This window comes from Furipterus horrens, unplaced genomic scaffold (genome assembly GCF_987537825.1).
Source record: "Furipterus horrens unplaced genomic scaffold, mFurHor1.1.pri manual_scaffold_5, whole genome shotgun sequence".
NCBI classification, from domain to species: domain Eukaryota; kingdom Metazoa; phylum Chordata; class Mammalia; order Chiroptera; family Furipteridae; genus Furipterus; species Furipterus horrens.
This window is the reverse complement of record NW_028327175.1, coordinates 12,113,903-12,132,597: the sequence shown is the minus strand read 5'-3', so window position 1 is coordinate 12,132,597 and position 18,695 is coordinate 12,113,903. Positions and strand designations below refer to the sequence as shown.

Sequence of the window (18,695 nt, the reverse complement as noted above, 5' to 3'; positions counted from 1 at the left end):
CTCTTGGTTGACTCGGTAGCCTGGACAACTACTTAAAATCAGTATATTCCTCAAAAATCAGGGCTCAGTGAGTAGGCTAGAAATAGTGGCAATAAAAGCTGATAAAGAATTAGTGTATTACAAACCCTCAGATAACCGTGCGCTGTTGGCCAGTTTGGTTCTGGGACACCGTGGGCCCGATGTGCTGTGGACCAGGTCAAAGGCCAGTGTTCTGAGAGGCCAGCTGTGAGTTTAGCTAGAAATAAGCTAATGTGTAATCTGGCCTTGAGGTCTCTGTAAGTTGCCTCATCTTCCCAACTTTGGTTAAAACAAGTTAATTTTATTTCAGAGTTTGGTGACCAGCTGCTCTGTAACTGAACTGTTGATGTTTTCTTTTGGGAAGCCGACTTTCTTGAGTGCGGCCATGGTGAAGGGGAAGGTATTTTTAAAGTGCGCATTTGGGGGAGATTTTGATTTGAGCGACAGCAGGGAAGGGTGGAGACTCTGCCTGTCAGCACGGCTGTCGCCACTGTCGTCTGCTCACTGACGCTCCGTCTCCCCTTTGCTCCACAGACCAACGAGTGGAACAAGAATGATGACCGGCTGCTTCAGGCCGTGGAGAATGGAGATGCCGAGAAGGTGGCCTCGCTGCTGGGCAAGAAGGGGGCCAGTGCCACCAAACAGGACAGCGAGGGCAAGACCGCGTAAGCTATAAAGATCGCTTTCTACCTCTGTGCCAATTCTGGGTTTGCAAAGTGTTCTCCAGACTAGGGGACCTTTACCAAGTGCCTTTAAGGGACTTTGAGAAATGCTTCCCCTCTACCCCATGTTAACATGTGTACGAGGGTATTTTAATCTAGTTCCTTTTTCTTCAGGTTCCAAATTACACATTGGGCTTTACCTTGAATGGCTATATTTCTTCCCAGGTATAACCAAAGGTTTCATCAAGGAGAAGGTAGCACCAGGATTACAACCAACTGATAGGTGGGAAATGAATATCCTAGATTAGAAACAGCATAAAAGAAAGAGTACTTTTTTTTCATAACCCTCAAACCTTACTACTTGTGTTATTTCTCCTTAAACCCCTTCCTTAACATGAGTAGTATGAATTTTGCTTTATGGTTTCCTATACGTGGTAGTCTTGCTCACCATAATTAAAACTGTTTGATTAAGTGTTTATGGATATGTGTGTGTGTTTATTTGTACGCACCCTTACTCTGGTCATGTAGTAGAGAGGTCATCGACCTTGGAGACAAATAGACTTCTTATCTGGACTCTGTCACTTAGGAGTTTTGCAGTCCTTGAGTTTCAATTTGTTCACTGTAAAATAGAGATGGTAGTATTCAACCACATAGTATTTATGAGTACAAAATAAGATACTGACGATGGTTGGGCGCCCCCAGAAGCAAACTCTTAGACAAGACGCTATGAGTATAAGTAGTTTCTCTGGCCGGCGGCCCACGAAGTGCACAGTAAGGGAATGAAGCCTGTGGGGCGTGTTGTTGGCAGGACACTGCTGTGGTCAACTTGAACTCATTTTCCCTGAGCACTTCTGGGAATCTGTTTAGACTTAGAGCAGGGGTTGACCAACCATGTCCCGCTGTCTGTCTTTCTAAATAAAGTTTTATTGGAATATGGCCAGATCCATTATTGATCATTGCTTATGGCTACTTCTGCACTGCAAAGGCACGTTTGAGTAGTCAGGACAAATTCTGTGTGGCCCGCAAAGCCTAACATATTAACTCTGACTTCTGACAGAAATAGCTTGCTTACCCCAGGTTTAAAGCATACCTCAGAGTTCCCTAGCGCAGGGGGTAAAAGAAGTGGGGCATCTGTTCCTCATCTCTTGTCCCTCCAAGGTTGAGTGCTACTCTGAGGGGCAATCTGCTAGTGGCCAGAACAAGCCCAGGAAGATAATCGAGGGGCACCTATAGCTATAGATATTGTATGTGAGGAGCTGACCCAGCACCCAACCCATAGTAGGCAATTGATAACCCCCCTCCCCTTCCTTTCTTACCCTAGATGAGTGGTTCTCAAACCTGCCAGCTTTAGAATCACCAGAGGTGCTTTTGAAAAATTCTGACGTCATGCCCACCCCAGAGGTCCCGTGTCATTTGGTCTGTGGAGAAGCCCAGGAATCAATATTCTTCAGTGTCCCGGGCAGGTTCAAAGAGAGGACCATCATCTCGCAACGAGATTGTCTCGAGATTGAGGGATGGGTAGTGAGAATAAAAGGCACATTTTTCAGAAGATTGGACATCACAGTGTAGCAACTTGACCCATTAAACCCTCTTTCTGACAACCCCTGGGTCCCATAGCGTAGACACCAACCCTGCTGTTGCGGGAGCCACAAGGTAGCTTAAGGGGCTGAGCTCTGTCTAGGGCCCAGTCCGTTGTTTCACGAAGGGCAGAGAGAAGCGTGCTCTCTGGGATCAGAGTCTGGCTCTCTAGGAGCTGGGCTTGTTCCTTGCCAAAGCTCTCCCCCACCCCCACTTGGTTGGACGTCACCTGTGCAGAGGCCTGCCTCTCGGGTGTGGGGCACGGGGCTCAAACTAGTGAACTCTGACTCGGACGGCAGGACTCCTGATAGTAGGCAGGCTTTGGGTGTAGACTAATATTCCGTTGAGCCTTCTTAACCTTCTGTCATTGTTAGTGCTTATTCTTATTGCACTCTCGATTAAAACTTCCTTGATAGAAGGGACTGTAACTTTGCCATAACTCCATCCTCTAGCCCACACCTTGGCTCGTGGTAGGTACTCAGAAGGTATTTGTTGAATGAGTCGGTTAATCTTTTCCCACAAGGCCATGTGTGGAGTCACAATGGCAGAGGCCACACTCTGTCTTGAGATTTTTGGTGGTAGACGTGGTGCTTTCGGACAGCTTTCTTGGCTCTACTCCCCGCAGTCCAGCTTCGTGGGTGTCTCACAAAACCACCTTTTAGAGCTGTGCCAGAGAAAGGGGAGATAATGGTTTATGATAGTTTTCTCCAGATCAGTACCCACCGAAATGAAAATAGAAAATTTAGATGAACAGCTTAGCCATGGTTGTGATCAGTTGAATAGATTGATACCTTTTGTTAGATATTTATTACATAAAGAGTACACAGCCAGAATGTTATTTTCTGTTCTCTCTCTTTTCTTTTTATTGTGGTAAAAATATATATAACATAAAATTCACCATGGTAACCACAGTAGAGTATACATCTAACTGACATAAGTGCATTGATGGTGTTGTACAACCATGGTCATTTTCTACTTCCAGAAATTTTTCATCCTCCCAGATGAAACCCTGTACCCATGAAGCAGTGACCCTCCCTAGCCTCCCCTCCCCCTCCCTGTGGCAACCACTAATCTACATACTTTCTGCCTCTGTGAATGTGTCTATTCTGAGTGTTTCATATAAATGGAACCACAGAATATGGGACCCTTTGACTCTTTTCACTGAGCACTATGGTTTCAAGGTTCATCCTTGCAGCATGAATCACTTCTTCATGTTACTCTCTTTTAACAGTGGAAGTGCACACAGCGTTCTACAAAAGCCACCACTTCATTTACAGATGATAAAATGAAGGCCCCGTGGTACAGCTGAACTCTAGACCCAGGTAGCAGGCCTCCCTTTGCACGTGCTAGTCCACCATTATTCCCTTCGATGACACTTCTGTGGAAAGGTAGAATTATATGAATGAAGGAGAAAGAAGATAATTATTTTTTCAGTGCCAGAGTTTCCATAACTAATCATCTGTTAAGTTTTTCTGCTTGGAATATTCCTTTTGATAATTAGAGTTATTAACTAATAATGACAAGAAATTAATTTTCAAAGGTACCACAGAATTAAGTCAATCTGGCTTCATATTTTCTTTCAAATCTAAGGGTCTTAGCATGCAGAATGAGAGGGGCTGTCACTGACATTGTGTAATAACCCAAGGCCAGGGGTCCTTCCAACAGTGAGCCCCAAGCAGCGTGGGCGCCGTGGCTGGGCCTTCTGGCCTTAGCAGGTCTGCACGTCTGTGTCTGACTTAGTCTAATCCGTGCGTTCTTGCCTGACTGTATACATATCTCCCTCACACTTGACGCTTTTTTCAGGCTGTGCAGCCTCAGCTCTGTTCTTGTTCCTGTTCATCCCACCTGCGCTGGTTTGGTAGCACATGAACTGGTGACTTCCTAGGAGTGGTTCTGAATCCGTGACAGGCCAGCCGGGCATGTCCCCTCTGCAGGAGCTCTTGGCCCCTCTGCCCCCATGGGGCTGGCATGCCCAGCATTTGGGATGCATATGCGATGTTTCCATTTGTCTCCAAAGGGCAAGGCCAGGTGACACACCGGAAAGTTAGGTCCTTGGCAGTACTTGGCCTCATTCTCTGCCTGCTTGATTTGTCCACTCCCATATGAAAATCAGGCTGGAGGCCTATTTTCCAGAGTTTTTGTGATAACCCATTTTGTAGTTTGCTCAGCAGCACACAGTGTTTTCCTGTCACCTGACAACCTGGAGTCCTGATTTTGGCTTTCAAGGGTCCCTCGCTGACCCTGCCCTTACTTAGCTCAATGATCCCTCCCACTTGCCCTATGTGGGAGGCGGGGCTGCCTGCTCCCTGCCCTCCCCTCTGTAAGAACGTCCAGATGTTTGCCCAGCTTCCACGGCCAGTCCAGAATGCCTTCCTCTCTGATGTTCCCAGACCTCTTGTGACGTTTCTTCTCTTTGAACTCTTACAATCTTCATTTACTGTTTTTAAAGATTGTTTTTTATTTATTTTTAGAGATAAGGGAAGGGAGGGAGAAAGAGTGGGAGAGAAACACTGATGTGTGAGAGAAACATCAGTGGGCTGCCTTTCGCATGCCCCCAACTGGGGACCTGGTCTGCAAGCCAGGCATGTGCCCTGACCGGGAATCGAACCAGGAACCCTAACAACCTTTCTGTTTGCAGGCCGGCGCTCAGACCACTGAGTCACACCAGGCAGGGCTATAATCTTAATTAGAATTCATGTATTTTCTTAAATTGACAGGAGCAACAACAGAAAAGACTCAACAGCTTAAGAAAAACCTTTGTTTTCTGAAAAACTTGAGTTGCTTACAACACAGTAAGCTCGCTGAGGCCAAGGCTCGCGTGATTTTTGTACTTGGGCTGCCTTTTTCCACTCATCCAAGCACAGAAGAGGCATTTGGTCGGAATGTGTGGGAGAGACTTTTCAGGGTGGTTCTCATGGAGGCAGGGCTCTCTTTGCTGGCAAAAATATTATGGAAATATTCATTGAGGTGAATTAACTTGGGGTTCAAGAGGAAAAGAGCTATCCTGGTGAATGTCACAGGCAGACACTCTGCTCTCCCAGCTTCCAGTGGAATTTAAATAGAAAAATACTCCGCCTTTACTACCTCAATACCAGACGACCCAAAAGTCCCAAGAAGGAAGCGGCAGAGGCAGCCATGTCGGCAGACACTGTCCAGAAGCCTCCCAACCCAAGGTCGATAACCACATGGGTGGTTTGGTAATCCTTCATCTATTTCAGTTTCTTCCTGTACTATTTCCTTTCGGGATAGATAAGAAACCTTGTCTGACATTTCTCTCCCTCTAAAACGGATCAAAGAGGGTTTACAAAAGAAGAGTGGAAGCGATCGAATGACTGGAATTCCTTTAGGAAAGAGTAAAAGAAGGGTGGTGTTTGGGTCCTCCGAGAACAGAATCGAGCCGGGTGGAAAGTTAACGCTGCGGTCTCTGTTTATGGAGCCAGGCTTGGCTTCTCTCCGCCCGTCTGTTCTCTCTCCCCGGTGGGGATGAGGGAGTGGGAGGATGCCCTAGCCCCAGCCCGCCTGCCATGAACAGTCTAATTGTTTCAAGATGGTTTCCCCTGCATTTGGTGTGCATTTAATTAAAGTTATGTGTGTTTGTCTTAGGAACAACCAGACTAAATAAAATCACGGCCGGGACTACAGTATTTGAAGAAATCCCACCCAGGCATGTATGTATAGACAGATAGATAGATGTAGTCTGCGTACATAGCCCATGTTTCAGAAACCTGATCTTTTTGGCTTTGAAAGCAAGAACCTGGGAAAGTATTTTTAGGTGACTCTGTGGATCTTAAATATAAAATAGGAGAGGAAATCCTTGAATTCTGCAAGTCACACGATAAGGAGCTTTTCTGGCTAGGGGCTCACCGCACTTTGTCTCTTGCTATTTTCTCAGACTAGGGATATATTAGATATTTTATAGCTGCAGTTTAGTCTTGGAAATCAAATCGGTTTTGCTGCCAAATTAATTTACCCAGAACTACTACAGCCTTGATGTGTAGTTGCAACCTCCTTCCAGGCAAAACCAGCCTCTCTTTCCTAAAACCTGCTGATATTTGACAGAAGGATAAAGTGAATGATATAATTGCTGAGTTGGCATGGCCACCCTGGTTTTGTCCACAGAGATTTTTGAACGAGATAGAACCTCTGCTCCTACCTTGCCAGTGGACCCAAATGTTTGGTTAATTAATCGACTAGTTGGGAGGTATACTTCCTGCATCTGGAATGTTCCAAACTGTATTGCAAGCTCATACAAAAGAAGGAGAAAATAATGTCCCTATCTCTGAGATACATAGCATCCAGCCAAGAAGACAAAGCCGGAGGAGGCCCTGGAGAATATTTAAGTGCTAAACGATTAAATACTTAACTGTCAGGAGTTCAAGATGGGGAGGATGGTGATACACCCTCCTGCCTGCAATGCACTGTGAGGTGGCCTTGAAAGGTCAGGAGGATTTGGGTGGTCACAGGGGAAACGGAGGACAGTGTTAGTGTTGGTAACAGCGTGAGGCCATCCCCAACAGTGTTAGTGCTGGTGACACCATGGTCATTGTTTCCTTTTCTTCTTCAAGAGCTTCTCATTGCAGTTCAAGTTCAGGGCCCCACCAGATACTAACTAGGTCAGTGGTTCTCAACTCGACTCCCATTAGAGTCACCTGGATGGTTTGGAAGAATGCTGGGCATCACCCTCAGAGACACCTGTGTAACTGACCACACTGAGAACCAGTGCTCTAGACACTCCATAGTGAGACCCCAGGTTTCCCAGCCCAAAGCTTCCCAACAGGTTCTACCCCACGATGGCTACAGGTGGGCTGAGGAAGGCCAGGGGCACCTGCGTGTGTGTGTGTGTGTGTGTGTGTGTGTCTGATGCTTGTATACAAAATAAAATTAAGATGAAAGGTAAATTTGAGCTTAAAGCAAATGATGTTAAAGTAATATGATTCATGAGCTTTTTTTTATGAGCTTTTTGAAGGGGAAGTGTATGTTAAAGCTGAACAGGTCTCATTACAACATTATGCTTCAGAGGGAGGACTTGGAACCACAGAGATGGTGCAAATTGATGAGAATTGGTTGGAACTTAAGAACTACGCTGATAGCATATTGGCAGGATCACGGGATTTTTCATTTTGATACTGTTTCCAAAGCTGGATGGAGTGTATTCGGAATGAAAGGTTTTTGGACACTCGGATGGGTCACTGTTGTTTACATTCAAAGCAATCTGGCTTTCCTCCTCCCTCCGGTCGTCGGGCCATGACCTCCCCTGGCTGGACTTGCTCCCTCATGCAGAGGTCAGGAGAGCCTGGGAAATGCAGTAGTTCGCTGTGATGGTGGGCAGAGTGGGGGTGGATGGGCTTGGACCGCAGCCCATGCAGGCGGTGACCTCCCCTCAGTCCAGCCCCACGAGAGCGGGCACCTGGGGCAGGAGGTTCTCACGCTGACAGCAACCAGGCAGTTCAGGGGTTGAGCCACTTCAGGTTACTCAGCACGTGCCTGTCCTTAAGGAACACTTTCTCCTCCCCAGGGTCCCCGAGGCCCACGCCGTGACCGCCAACCATCCCCCTGCGGATCATTCAGGTCCCAGCTGCCATCTCTTTCATGAAGCCCTTTCTAATTTCCAGAGTGACTGAGCTCATTCTTGCCACTGCTTCTCCAACCACCTGGGATTTGATGGGGCCTGGTACCTATGTCCTTACCTCGTCCCTGCTGTTAGTTTCCTGGGGTTAGAGCTCAGTCTTACCCAATTAATTAGGAAAGGAATTACGGTGATGAATCATGTTAATACTGAGTGCCCCACACTGGGCTAGGAGCTTTCCTCTGTGTCGTTCAATAAATACCCTAGCTCTTGCTTTCCCCCGTTTTAAAGGCCTGCCAGTTTCCCTTTGGTATTTCTCGTCTGACGCTCTCAGTCACCGTGAGAAACTCCTGAACAAGAATGTGGATTCACAAGGTTCAGGAATTAGTACAAATTACCTGTTCTCGGCTCTAGGTACTCAAATCTGGAGGTCAACCATGACTACAAGAGACAAACCCTTTGCCCTGACGGAGATTTCCTCATACCCAAGTGCTATTTCCAGATTGCATTTATGGAACCAAACAATCCTGGAGCGCTAATGCTCGGCTTAACTGTCTTGGGTTTCTTAGATCTGAGGATGTGAACTTTCATCTCTGTCTCCTCCCTGCTGGCCCCAGGAGATCTCTGTCCCCAGAAAACGGCCCTGCTGATTTTCGGAGCCCATCGTGAGCACTTCAAGGACAGTGATCCCATTTTTGCAGCCTATACTTTCTCTTATGCCGGCCACCTTTGATGTCTGTCTGGAACATTGAGCAGGAAAAGGCCACCGATGTTCTCATTTCTCAAACGTTCTGCCACACCAGTGCCTCACAAAAGCAGTGATGGGAGTCTCTGTTGCCCCTACTTTTGAAATCGCTGAAAACCCAGCAGCCACAATGCTCCTGCGCCCGAGCTGGTAGTGTTGGTCCCCGCTGGCAGAGCAGCATTTAGCGCTCAAGGCTTTTATGACTGGAAGGTATTAGACAGTAAGGACTGCCTTCCTTACCCTCAGACTATAACCTGAGGTAGGAATCCAGATCCTTCAGGATTAAGGGTTGTCCCGCTGAATATTTGGTATGGGCTGAGCCTCATTTCAGCTCAGCTCAGTGACCTCATTCGTCGTCGTCGGCAGCCGTCCGTCTCGAGAGACGATGGTGTAGCTTCTTAAGAGTCTATCTGCACCGCCGAGAATGGTTGTGCAGTCCGACTCGGGAGTGACACGGTATCTGTCTCCTCCCGTGTTGAGTCGACATCTTGCGATGACGCTGGAGTGTCCTCTCCAGTGAAGCTGAAGCTACAGAGCCTGGGCAGGGTGATATGGAGGGTCTGCTGTTGCCCATGCAGCAGACCCCCCCTCTCTTCGCAGCTGAAGGGTCCAAGGGAAAGACGGAGTCAATACAGCTTGGCTTCAGGTGCGCCGCAGGAGTTGCCGGTGTTGACTACAACATCAAACCGCCTTAGGGACTCCGGCTCCGGATTTTCTGTCGGGGTTTACTCCCTTAGCCTTTCCCCTGAAGAGGTATGCCGCAAGGCAGCAGAGGTTTTTTTGGAGTCAGAGTTTTCCTTCTCTGATGTGCCCTGACTGGAAGATCGAACCAGTGACACTTAGCTCGCAGGCCGACGCTCAATCCACTGAGCCAAACCAGCCAGGGCTAGTGACCTCATTAGAATTTAGATATTGTACCAAATAAGTGCCATAAAACCATCAGTAGGCTGGGTTGGAAGCAGAGACTTGGAGAATTGACAAAGGCTTCAGTGATCACATGGATGGATGAGTAAACTGAGGCCCCTGAATTTGAGTGACTTTGTGCTCACATACTTGGGGGTGGCAGAGCTGAGGCCCAAACCAAAGAATTTTAGTTCACACTTTTTCCTGCTGTGTGGTCCTGGAAATTGAACTTGTATCAGAGTCACATGGGGGCTCATTGGACTGGATTGCTGGGCTCTACCCCTCATCTGGGCTGGAGCCTGAGAATTTGCATTCCTAACTGATGCTGATGCTGATGCTGCAGGTCCGGGGACCATACTTTGAGAACTACTATATGATGTTTGGAAGCAGTATCAGGCTTATAATAACATAGAGGACACAGCTTCTCTCTTAAGAACTTCTATCAAAACTTGACAAAAACATGGCTATGCCAGTTTCTGGGTGTGCTGGGATTTAAAGGAAACACAACATTTAAACTTCAGATTAAAAAAGCAAATTGAAAACGGAAGATTTGCTTTATAAAAAATATCTGCTAGGAAAATTGCACTAGGCAAGACAAATTCTCTGTCCTCATGGGACAAACAATCAGTCTAACGGCGCACACGGACAGTAAACACAGGCCCTTCTATGTAACATCAGGTACGCTGAAGACAGTGAAGGCCAGGGCCACGCTGAATGAACTTGGGAAAGGAAGGCCTCTTGAGCAGACTCCCGCACGTGAGCAGATTCCTGAGTGGAACGAGGGGCCAAGCCGTGCACTTTTCTGGTGACAGGAAGAGCAAGGAAAGGGCGCAGAGGTGGGAGAGTATTTGATGTGAACGGGGAGAGCAGGAAGGTGAGGCCAGATGGCGGCCTGCAGGCCATGGCGACTGTGGATTAAATCCTAATGCCTAGTACCTAATTTCCCTGATTGGTTTTAATATGGTTTAATATCATGCCCCCCCCGCCCCCAGAAAGCTGTCTTAACAAAAGGAATGCAATTCAAGTGTAGGCGGGTTTAGGGGGTTGGGAAATGCTGAAGCTCTTAAGGGATTATGGAAAGCTGGTTATTGGCATGAAGTATTTCAGTCTCACTGACCCTAGTGACCCCCTCTCTTGGCAAAAAAGGGCTTTTATAAAGAAGGGAAACATAGGTACATTCAGGAAAAACTGCTCTTCAGATTGGAGCAATGAATTCAAGTCCTGATCTTTCACACATATGCTGGCCTCTCTGAACCCCATCGTCTTCATCTGTGAAATGAGGATATTAGACTAGTTTATCCTTCTGGAACTTTCTGTGACTCTGGGAATCTGGGCATGGTTGGTCCTGGTGGGGTTTGGTGTATGGTTGTTTCTTGGTGTGGGTGTGGTGGCTTGCTTGATTTGGGACGTGAATCCAGTGCAGAGGCCACAGCAGGAATTGGACATGCAGTTGGGGATACCAGCCTGTTGTATGCCTGACCTCACCGCCAGGTCTTGTTGTATCAGGAGCTGGAGTACAATGAAGGAGGCAAGAAGGAGTTTGGTTTGAGTGAAATTTCTGTGAATGAATATGCCAAAAAAAAAAAAAAAAAAAAATCAAAGTCTTTTCAAAGTGGCCTTGTGAGTTTGTACTTCCTCCAGCTCTGTGTTTCAGCGGGCAATCTGAAACCAGAGAACTGTTTGTTATTTCTCTGAAAGCTAGAAGGAGCTTTCCAGGCCGTCACTCGTGGGCTTTTGAAGAGCAATAGTTCAAGTCCCCTTCGGGTTAAGAGCCTTGAGAAATATCCCAGCCTTGTCCCAGAGTATTTATTTCGGGAAGGTTTGCACAACTCGCTGAGTGGTTTGGTAGGAAATGAAACCTCTGTTGCAGGCTGTGTTTGCTTCGGCGCTTGGATTACATTCCTGTCCATTTAAGAGCCCTGGCAACCCTCATCCGCCCCGGTGAGAAGCCAGTGTTTGCTTTTTGGCCAAAGACGTTCATTTTTTTTTTTTTTTCAGTTTAAACTTTGTTTTTTAAAGAGCAGCCCAGCCAGTAAGTTGTATTATATAGCGCTTCACAGTCTGCAGAGTGATTTAACAAGCATTGCGTTTGCTCGGCATTGGGGAAAGGGCCAACTCTGCAGGCAGGGTGCCCAGGTTAGGATCCAGGCTCCCCTACTTGTTCTGGGACTTCAGACCGTTTTTAAACATCTCTGTGCCTCAGTTTCCTCCTCTCTAGAATGCGGTTGTTAACAGTGACCCCTCCCATAGGTTTGTTGGGGTTGTAGTGAGTTCAGACATAGCTAGTGCATTGTGTTCTAATAGATACGCTGCTCTTATTATTGATGGTGTTGTTATTTAATTTCCTGAACATGGTTTAGTGGGGAGGGAACCTGAGCTGCGATGGCATAACAACAAGGGAACAAGCTCAGCCCTGGTACCCGGGCCTCTGCCAGTTCCTCCACCGCCCCTCGAACGGCCACCCAGCTGCTTACTGGGAACGTCAGTGAGCTGACCTTCTCCTGGGAGTGGGAGCAGGGTGGGGAAATTGGGAGCCACACAACTCTTAAGCACAGAAAACTTGGGAACTTTCCAAGTGACAAAGGCAGAGATATTCCCGATATCAATAAGCAGCAAGGGGATCAGAGGAGCATTATGTGGATCTGCGGGCTGCTCTCCCTGTGCCTTTTAGGTCATCTCTGTTGAAGGGCCCAGCTGAGCTTTCTAAGCAGAGCTAAACATTCCCTATTCTAATGCAACTTAAAACAGCATGGATTCCTTTTTTGTGGAACAGAGCCACAAGATTGTTTTTGAGGCGAAGGGGATTATGTTTTCAAAAGAACTTTGAAACAATGGGAGGCTTGGTGAGAATGGAGGTTCTTAACTTGTCATCCGCTTGTCATCTGCGAAGAGCGGTGCTTCCGGAGCGACCCGTCCAGTGAATCAGCTGGGAAGCGTGTCAGATGCAGCTTTTGCTTATTCAGTAAATGTGGGGCGGGGACCGAGAGCCTCCATTTCTGATAAGCTCCTGGCCTGCAGACCACTCTCTGAGTAGGCAAGACTTAAGCTATGGGAGTGCTGGCACTTGAACTCTAGGAGAATCTGGAGAGCCACCCTACCCTGCTCTGTCTCTGGACAGTCACCAGTGTCCCTGTCTCTGGGCCTCCTCCACTGAATTATTGACCTGTCTGAATGCCCACAGAATCTCTCGTGAGATGTATTGCTGTTTCGGCTCTTGAATGACATTTCTTGTCTTTAAAAGGAAAGGCCACACTTTTACATTCGGAGTAAAAGTCCACATGGAAACAAACCCAGAGGTGTTCTAAATTTGTTTTCCGTTCACTCCTTTACGTTTTTCTAAGGGAACATTTCAGTTGATAACTCACCAAAATAACCTCAAAGAATTCATTAAGAAAAAGACTTGAACATTTCACCTCTGGAAAATTTAGGTTGTAATTAAAATTCTCATCCCTTCAATTAAAATCTGCCAGACAATAACGAGTCTTGGCTGCAGTGTGGAGAAATTGAAGCGCTCCTACCTTGCTGCTGGGTGTTTACTCACCAGAACTGAAAACACGCAAACGCTTGTACATCAATGTTCTAGCAGCATTATTCATAATAACCGAAAAGTACAAACAATCCAAATGGCCGTAACCAAGGAATGGATAAACAAAAGGTGGTGTATCTATACAATGGAATATTTTTAAGGAAACAGTGAAGTATGATCCATGCTGGAACATGGATGAACCTTGAAAACATGCCAAAAGAAAGAAGCTAGACACAAAAGACCATGCGTTATATGATGCCGTCTTAATGGAACGTCCAGGATAGGCAAATCCACAGACACGGAAAGTATATTAGTAATTGCCAGGGGCCGGGGTGTCATGGGAAATAGGAAGGGACTGTGGATGGGTACAGGCTTTGTATTTTACGGTGATGAAAATGTTCGGAGCTAGACGATGCGGGTAGGACAACTTTGTGAATATACTACCAATAACTGAATTGTACATTTTAAAATGGTGAATTCTATGGTACATGAATTTTGTCAATAAAGTGATAAAAATTTTCGTGTTTCTTCAGTCTTTTGTTTAATTTGTTCTAATAGAATTATATTTCAGCTTTATACATTTGTTTTTAATGGATGATCAGAGTGTCTCAACCTGGCACTATTGACGTTTTGGGCTTGATGGATAAATGTTAGTTGAAGGGAGCTGTCCTGTACATGCTCGGATGTTTGGTAGTATCTCTGGCCTTCGAACATTAAATGTTAGTAGAATGCCCCACCTCCACCCCTTGAATAATCAACAGTATCTCTCGACATTGCCAAATATGCTGGAGGGGGGCAGCAAAATCACTCCAGTTGCAAACCACGAGTTTCTCTTCCATCTTCCTACTAAAAGCCGAAGTCCACGAGGGCAGAGGGTTTGTTTTATCCATCACATGCCTCTCAGTGCTTTAGAACAGTGTCTGGCACATCAGTATCCTAGCCTCAGAGTAAATATACAAGTGAATGGGTATATTAAGCTATAGCAGTACTTACAAAAATATACAACTGTAGAAATAGCAAAACTATCCCATGCTGTGGTTCGTTTCAATACCCTAGAAATAACATTGTCAAAAATATTATCTTTGTTTTAGGGCGGGGGGCATTCATCAACCTACTGCTCTGCCTCCCCCATCTCACCCCAGTCTGCAGACTCTTATTATATAAAGGTGTGTCCTTTCCCTGGCTATCCATGACAGGCCATTTGAGGCCACCAACCATGCTCTTTATTAGTTGTTGCTGAGCTGGGACACCATCCGCCCCCTCAGCCTGAGGTAACCCCACAGGTGCCTGTCTGCCATCCAGACGGGAGTGGCCCCAACCCATCAGTCACCTGGACTGCCACCCCCAAGGGTGCTTACATTTATCAGTCACTGCTTAAGAAAGGAAACCTACTCACTGTCATCTGCATATGCAGGTTCTGTCACTGATTAACCATGTTTTTTCCACCCAACAAAACCCAACTTTCCACTTGAGTATCTTATTAAAATTTGGCTCTGCTTCCTGTTCACTTTCAGAGGCTAAATGTTAATGACTCGCAACTGCCAAGACCTGCTTTGGGGATTATCATTTGCGTGAGAGGTGCCAAAATGTTAGCACCTCAAGTGTGGACTGGAGACAAGACTTGGATGGTTTTTTGTTGTCTGCCACTGTCTACAACCTTGTTCCTGAGTTTCCCTTCAATAGCCAAGCACATGGCTTTTTTCCTTCCTCCTTCCCTTCCTTCTACCCTCTTTCCTTCCTTTCTTAAGCAGCAGTGGTTCTGATTCAGCTTCTGCTAGCCTGACTTCTGAGCACCAAGACAAAGTCCAACATGTCCCAGATTCTTGTCTTGCCTTGTGTTGGTGAGGCTGTAATAATTGGTGGCAGTTTTTTGTGTGCGTTTCTACATGCTTGACATATTTTGTTCAGAGCTTTGACATATATCTCATTCATTCCTCACAGCCCATTTTACAGACAAGAAAGATGAGAGACAGAGAGCTTTTGCCCCAGCTCACACACTGATAAGTGGCAAAGTGCAGATTCAAACCCAGATAGGCTGAACTTAAAGATTCTGTATATTGCCTCCCTGATATCACCCTTCTTGTGCTATTTTCTCAGCTAGCGTGTCTGGCCTGCCTTTAAGTTCTAATAAGCCTATAATGCTGGAAGTTTTAATTTTTTTTAAATCCTGGGTATTAGGAATATAGACCAGATTTTCTGAATATATTAAAGTGTAATATAATTTTTTAAGTTAAAACATTAAAATGGCTAGATATCCAAATTAAACATAAACAGGAAACCAACTATGTAATTTTCCCACCTTGTGCTTCTATACAGTGGCATTTCCTACACTCCTGATCAGGAGCTGCTTCTGGGCACAGGGGTGGGACAGTGAGAGACAAGGGGATGGCATGCCATCTTGCAGCAGCATTCTCTCCGAGGACGGTTAACAAAGTGACAGCTTTTTTTGTGGTGGTAGCATGCTGTTCATGTGTAAGACAACGAGACTGAATGTAGGTACGCTACTCTAATGCAAGGAGGCAGGCCATTGGGAAGGTGCAGACAGTCTGTGTGTTGTCTCCTCTGTGCCTTATTGCTTCTGCATTTTCAAACCTTTCCTTGAAAAACAAGACAAAGCTAAGAAAACAGGCAGTAAAATCTGACATTTTTTGTAGCACTTTTTTTTCTTTTTCTGATATGTCTCCCACTGCCGGGGAAACAAAAGAAAAAATACTAAACAAATGGGACTGCATCAGACTAAAAAGTTTGCACAACAAAGGAGACCACCAACAAAAAAGGAGAACATATTCACCAAGGATACATCTGATAAGGGGTTAATATCCAGAACTTATAAAAAACTTATGCAACTCAATACCAAAAAGCAAACAAGCACTCAAATTAAAAAATGGGCAAAGGACCTGAACAGACACTTCTCCAAAGAGGACATACAGATGGCTAATGAACATATGAAAAGATGCTCCACATCACTAATCATCAGAGAAATGTAAATTAAAACCACAATGAGATATCACCTCACACCTACCAGAGTTGCTATCATCAATAAAGCAACAACCAACACGTGCTGGCGAGGATGCAGAGAAAAGGGAACCCTACTGCACTGTTGGTGGGATTGCAGACTGGTGCAGCCACTGTGAAAAACAACATGGCGTTTCATCAAAAAATTAGAAACGGAACTGCCTTAGGACCCAGTGATTCCATTTCTGGGAATATATCTGAAGGCACTTGAAACACTGACTTGCAGAATATACGCACTTCATTGTAGCATTATTTACAATCGCCAAGTTATGGAAGCTGCCCACGTGCCCATCAGTGGATGAGTGGATAAAAAAGCTGTGGTACGTGTACACAATGGAATACTACGTGGCCATAAAAAAGAAGATAATCTTACCTTTTGCAACGGCATGGATAGACCCTAAGAGTACTATCCTCAGTGAAATAAGCTGGTCAGAGAAAGACAAATACCGTATGATTTCACTCGTATGAGTACTTTAATGAACAAAATAAACTAAGAAAACAAACACCCATAGATATCGAGAACAGACGGACAGCTGTCAGGGGGAGGGGAATTGGAGGGCTGGGTGAAAAGGATGAAGGGGTTAAGAAAAAAACAAACAAGCAACAAGCTCCAAGACACAGGCACAATAGTTGGTGATTACCAGAGGGAAAGGGGGGAGGGGAAAGTAGAGGCCAGTTAAGGCGGGGGGCGGTAAATGGTGATGGGAGGAGACGTGACTTGGGGTGGTGATCACACAATACAATATACAGAGGATATAGAATTGCACACCTGGAACCTGTATCATTTTATTAACTAATAAACTCAATAAAAATGTTAAAAAGAAAGAAAAATCAGCCTTAAAAGGAAAGCAAGACAAAGCTAAATCAGTATACTGACCATTTAGATTCTGTTTTAAGTGGCAATTTACTTAGCAAACTCACGCTGTAAATCCTATGTCCCAAGTTAAGTAGTAAAATGATTTTTTGACTAAAATTTTATGGCAATGATGTATTATTAGGTAAATGATAGGATGTTTTAAGGAGTTAATCAGAGTGATTCGTCGTCGTCGTTGTCGTCATCGTCGTCGGCAGCCGTCCGTCTCGAGAGACGATGGCGTAGCTTCTTGAGAGTCTATCTGCACCGCCGAGAATGGCTGTGCAGTCCGATTCGGGAGTGGCAATCCCTGCTGCACTTGGTACAGGTGAAGGCAGATGGCTGTTGTTGCTGCTGCTGACGCTGCTTCCGCCTCGATCTTTTCTGGACCGCCTCCTCGTTGCGCGCAGCCTCCGTGCGTGATGTACCTTGCCTGACCGCGAGCCTCCAGGCTAGGCGGTCGTCTGCTTGAACTTCCCATGTGTTGAGATTGATGGAGCATTGTGTCATGTCCTTTTTGCAGATGTCTTTGAACCGCAGTTTTGGGCGCCCTGTCATCCTCTTGCCTTCTGCTAGCTCGCCGTAGAGGAGGTCTTTGGGGATACGGCCTGCATCCATTCTTTTGACATGGCCGAGCCACCTGAGGCGTCTCTCGCTAAGAACTGCATGCAAACTGCTCATATTGGCTCGCTTCAGCACCTCGGTGTTGGGGACCTTATCCTGCCAGGCGACATGCAGGACGCGTCGCAGGCACCTCATGTGGAAGCTGTTGAGTTTCCTTTCGTGCCTTGCGTAGGTGGTCCACGTCTCGCTGCCATAGAGGAGAGTGCTGAGTACGCAGGCTTGGTAGATGCGCAGTCTGGTTTTCTCAGTGAGGCTGGAATTGTTCCACGCTCGCCGGTTCAGTCTGGCCATAACTGTGGCTGCCCTGGCGATTCTCCGGTTGACCTCCAAGTCGACTGACAGAGAGCTCGAGATGGTGGACCCGAGGTAAGTGAAGTCGTTGACAACCTCCAGGGTGTATCCGTCGATGGTGATGCATGGGGGAGTCCCCGTGCCTTGAGCCATAACATTCGTCTTCGTCAGGCTGATGGCTAGTCCGAACTCCTTGCATGCGTGGGAAAGGCAAGTGACTAGCTGCTGGAGTCCCTCTTCGGAGTGTGATGTCAAAGCTGCGTCGTCGGCGAAGAGCATCTCACGAATGAGCACCTCTTTGACTTTGGTCTTGGCTGGTAGACGGGCCAGGATGTAGAGCTTGCCATCGGATCTGGTGTGAATGAAGACACCCTCGCTGCAGTCCTTAAAGGCGTATTGGAGGAGCATGGAGAAGAAGATTCCGAACAGCGTAGGCGCGAGGACGCAGCCCTGCTTTACTCCGCTGCTGACTGGGAAGGCCTCAGAGGTTGCGCCGTTGTAGGACACCGTGCTGTGCATGTTGTCGTGAAAGGACATGACCACAGCAAGCAGATGGGGTGGACAGCCAATCTTCCATAGCAAGCTGAAGAGTCCGCTTCGACTGACCAGATCAAACGCCTTCGTGAGGTCAATAAAGGCGAGATAGAGTGGTTTATGCTGCTCGTGACACTTCTCCTGCAGCTGGCGTAGGGAGAAGATCATGTCCACTGTTGAGCGGCCAGCTCTGAAGCCACACTGGGACTCTGGGTAGACGCGGGAAGCAAGGGTCTGCAGGCGGGCAAGAGCGACCCGGGCGAATACTTTGCCGACGACGCTGAGGAGAGAGATGCCCCGGTAGTTGTTGCAGTCGCTGCGGTCTCCTTTGTTCTTGTACATGGTGATAATGTTGGCGTCTCTCATATCCTGGGGGATGT

General features: G+C 46.6%; 1 protein-coding gene across 6 annotated transcripts in view; it reads left to right on the top strand.

The window, feature by feature from the left end:
• Positions 1-18,695, top strand: part of RAI14 (retinoic acid induced 14) — a 131,135-nt gene that overhangs the window by 75,283 nt on the left and 37,157 nt on the right. For 4 of the 6 annotated variants that reach the window (XM_090276186.1, XM_090276185.1, XM_090276182.1 and 1 more), the window contains exons 1-2: positions 346-418; positions 553-683. In XM_090276186.1, the coding sequence (XP_090132312.1) occupies positions 365-418; positions 553-683 (185 nt within the window). In that variant the 5' untranslated portion in view covers positions 346-364. Of the gene's footprint in view, positions 1-345; positions 419-552; positions 684-18,695 lie in introns of those variants that run through there. The other 2 variants (XM_090276183.1, XM_090276184.1) reach the window with 1 other exon arrangement.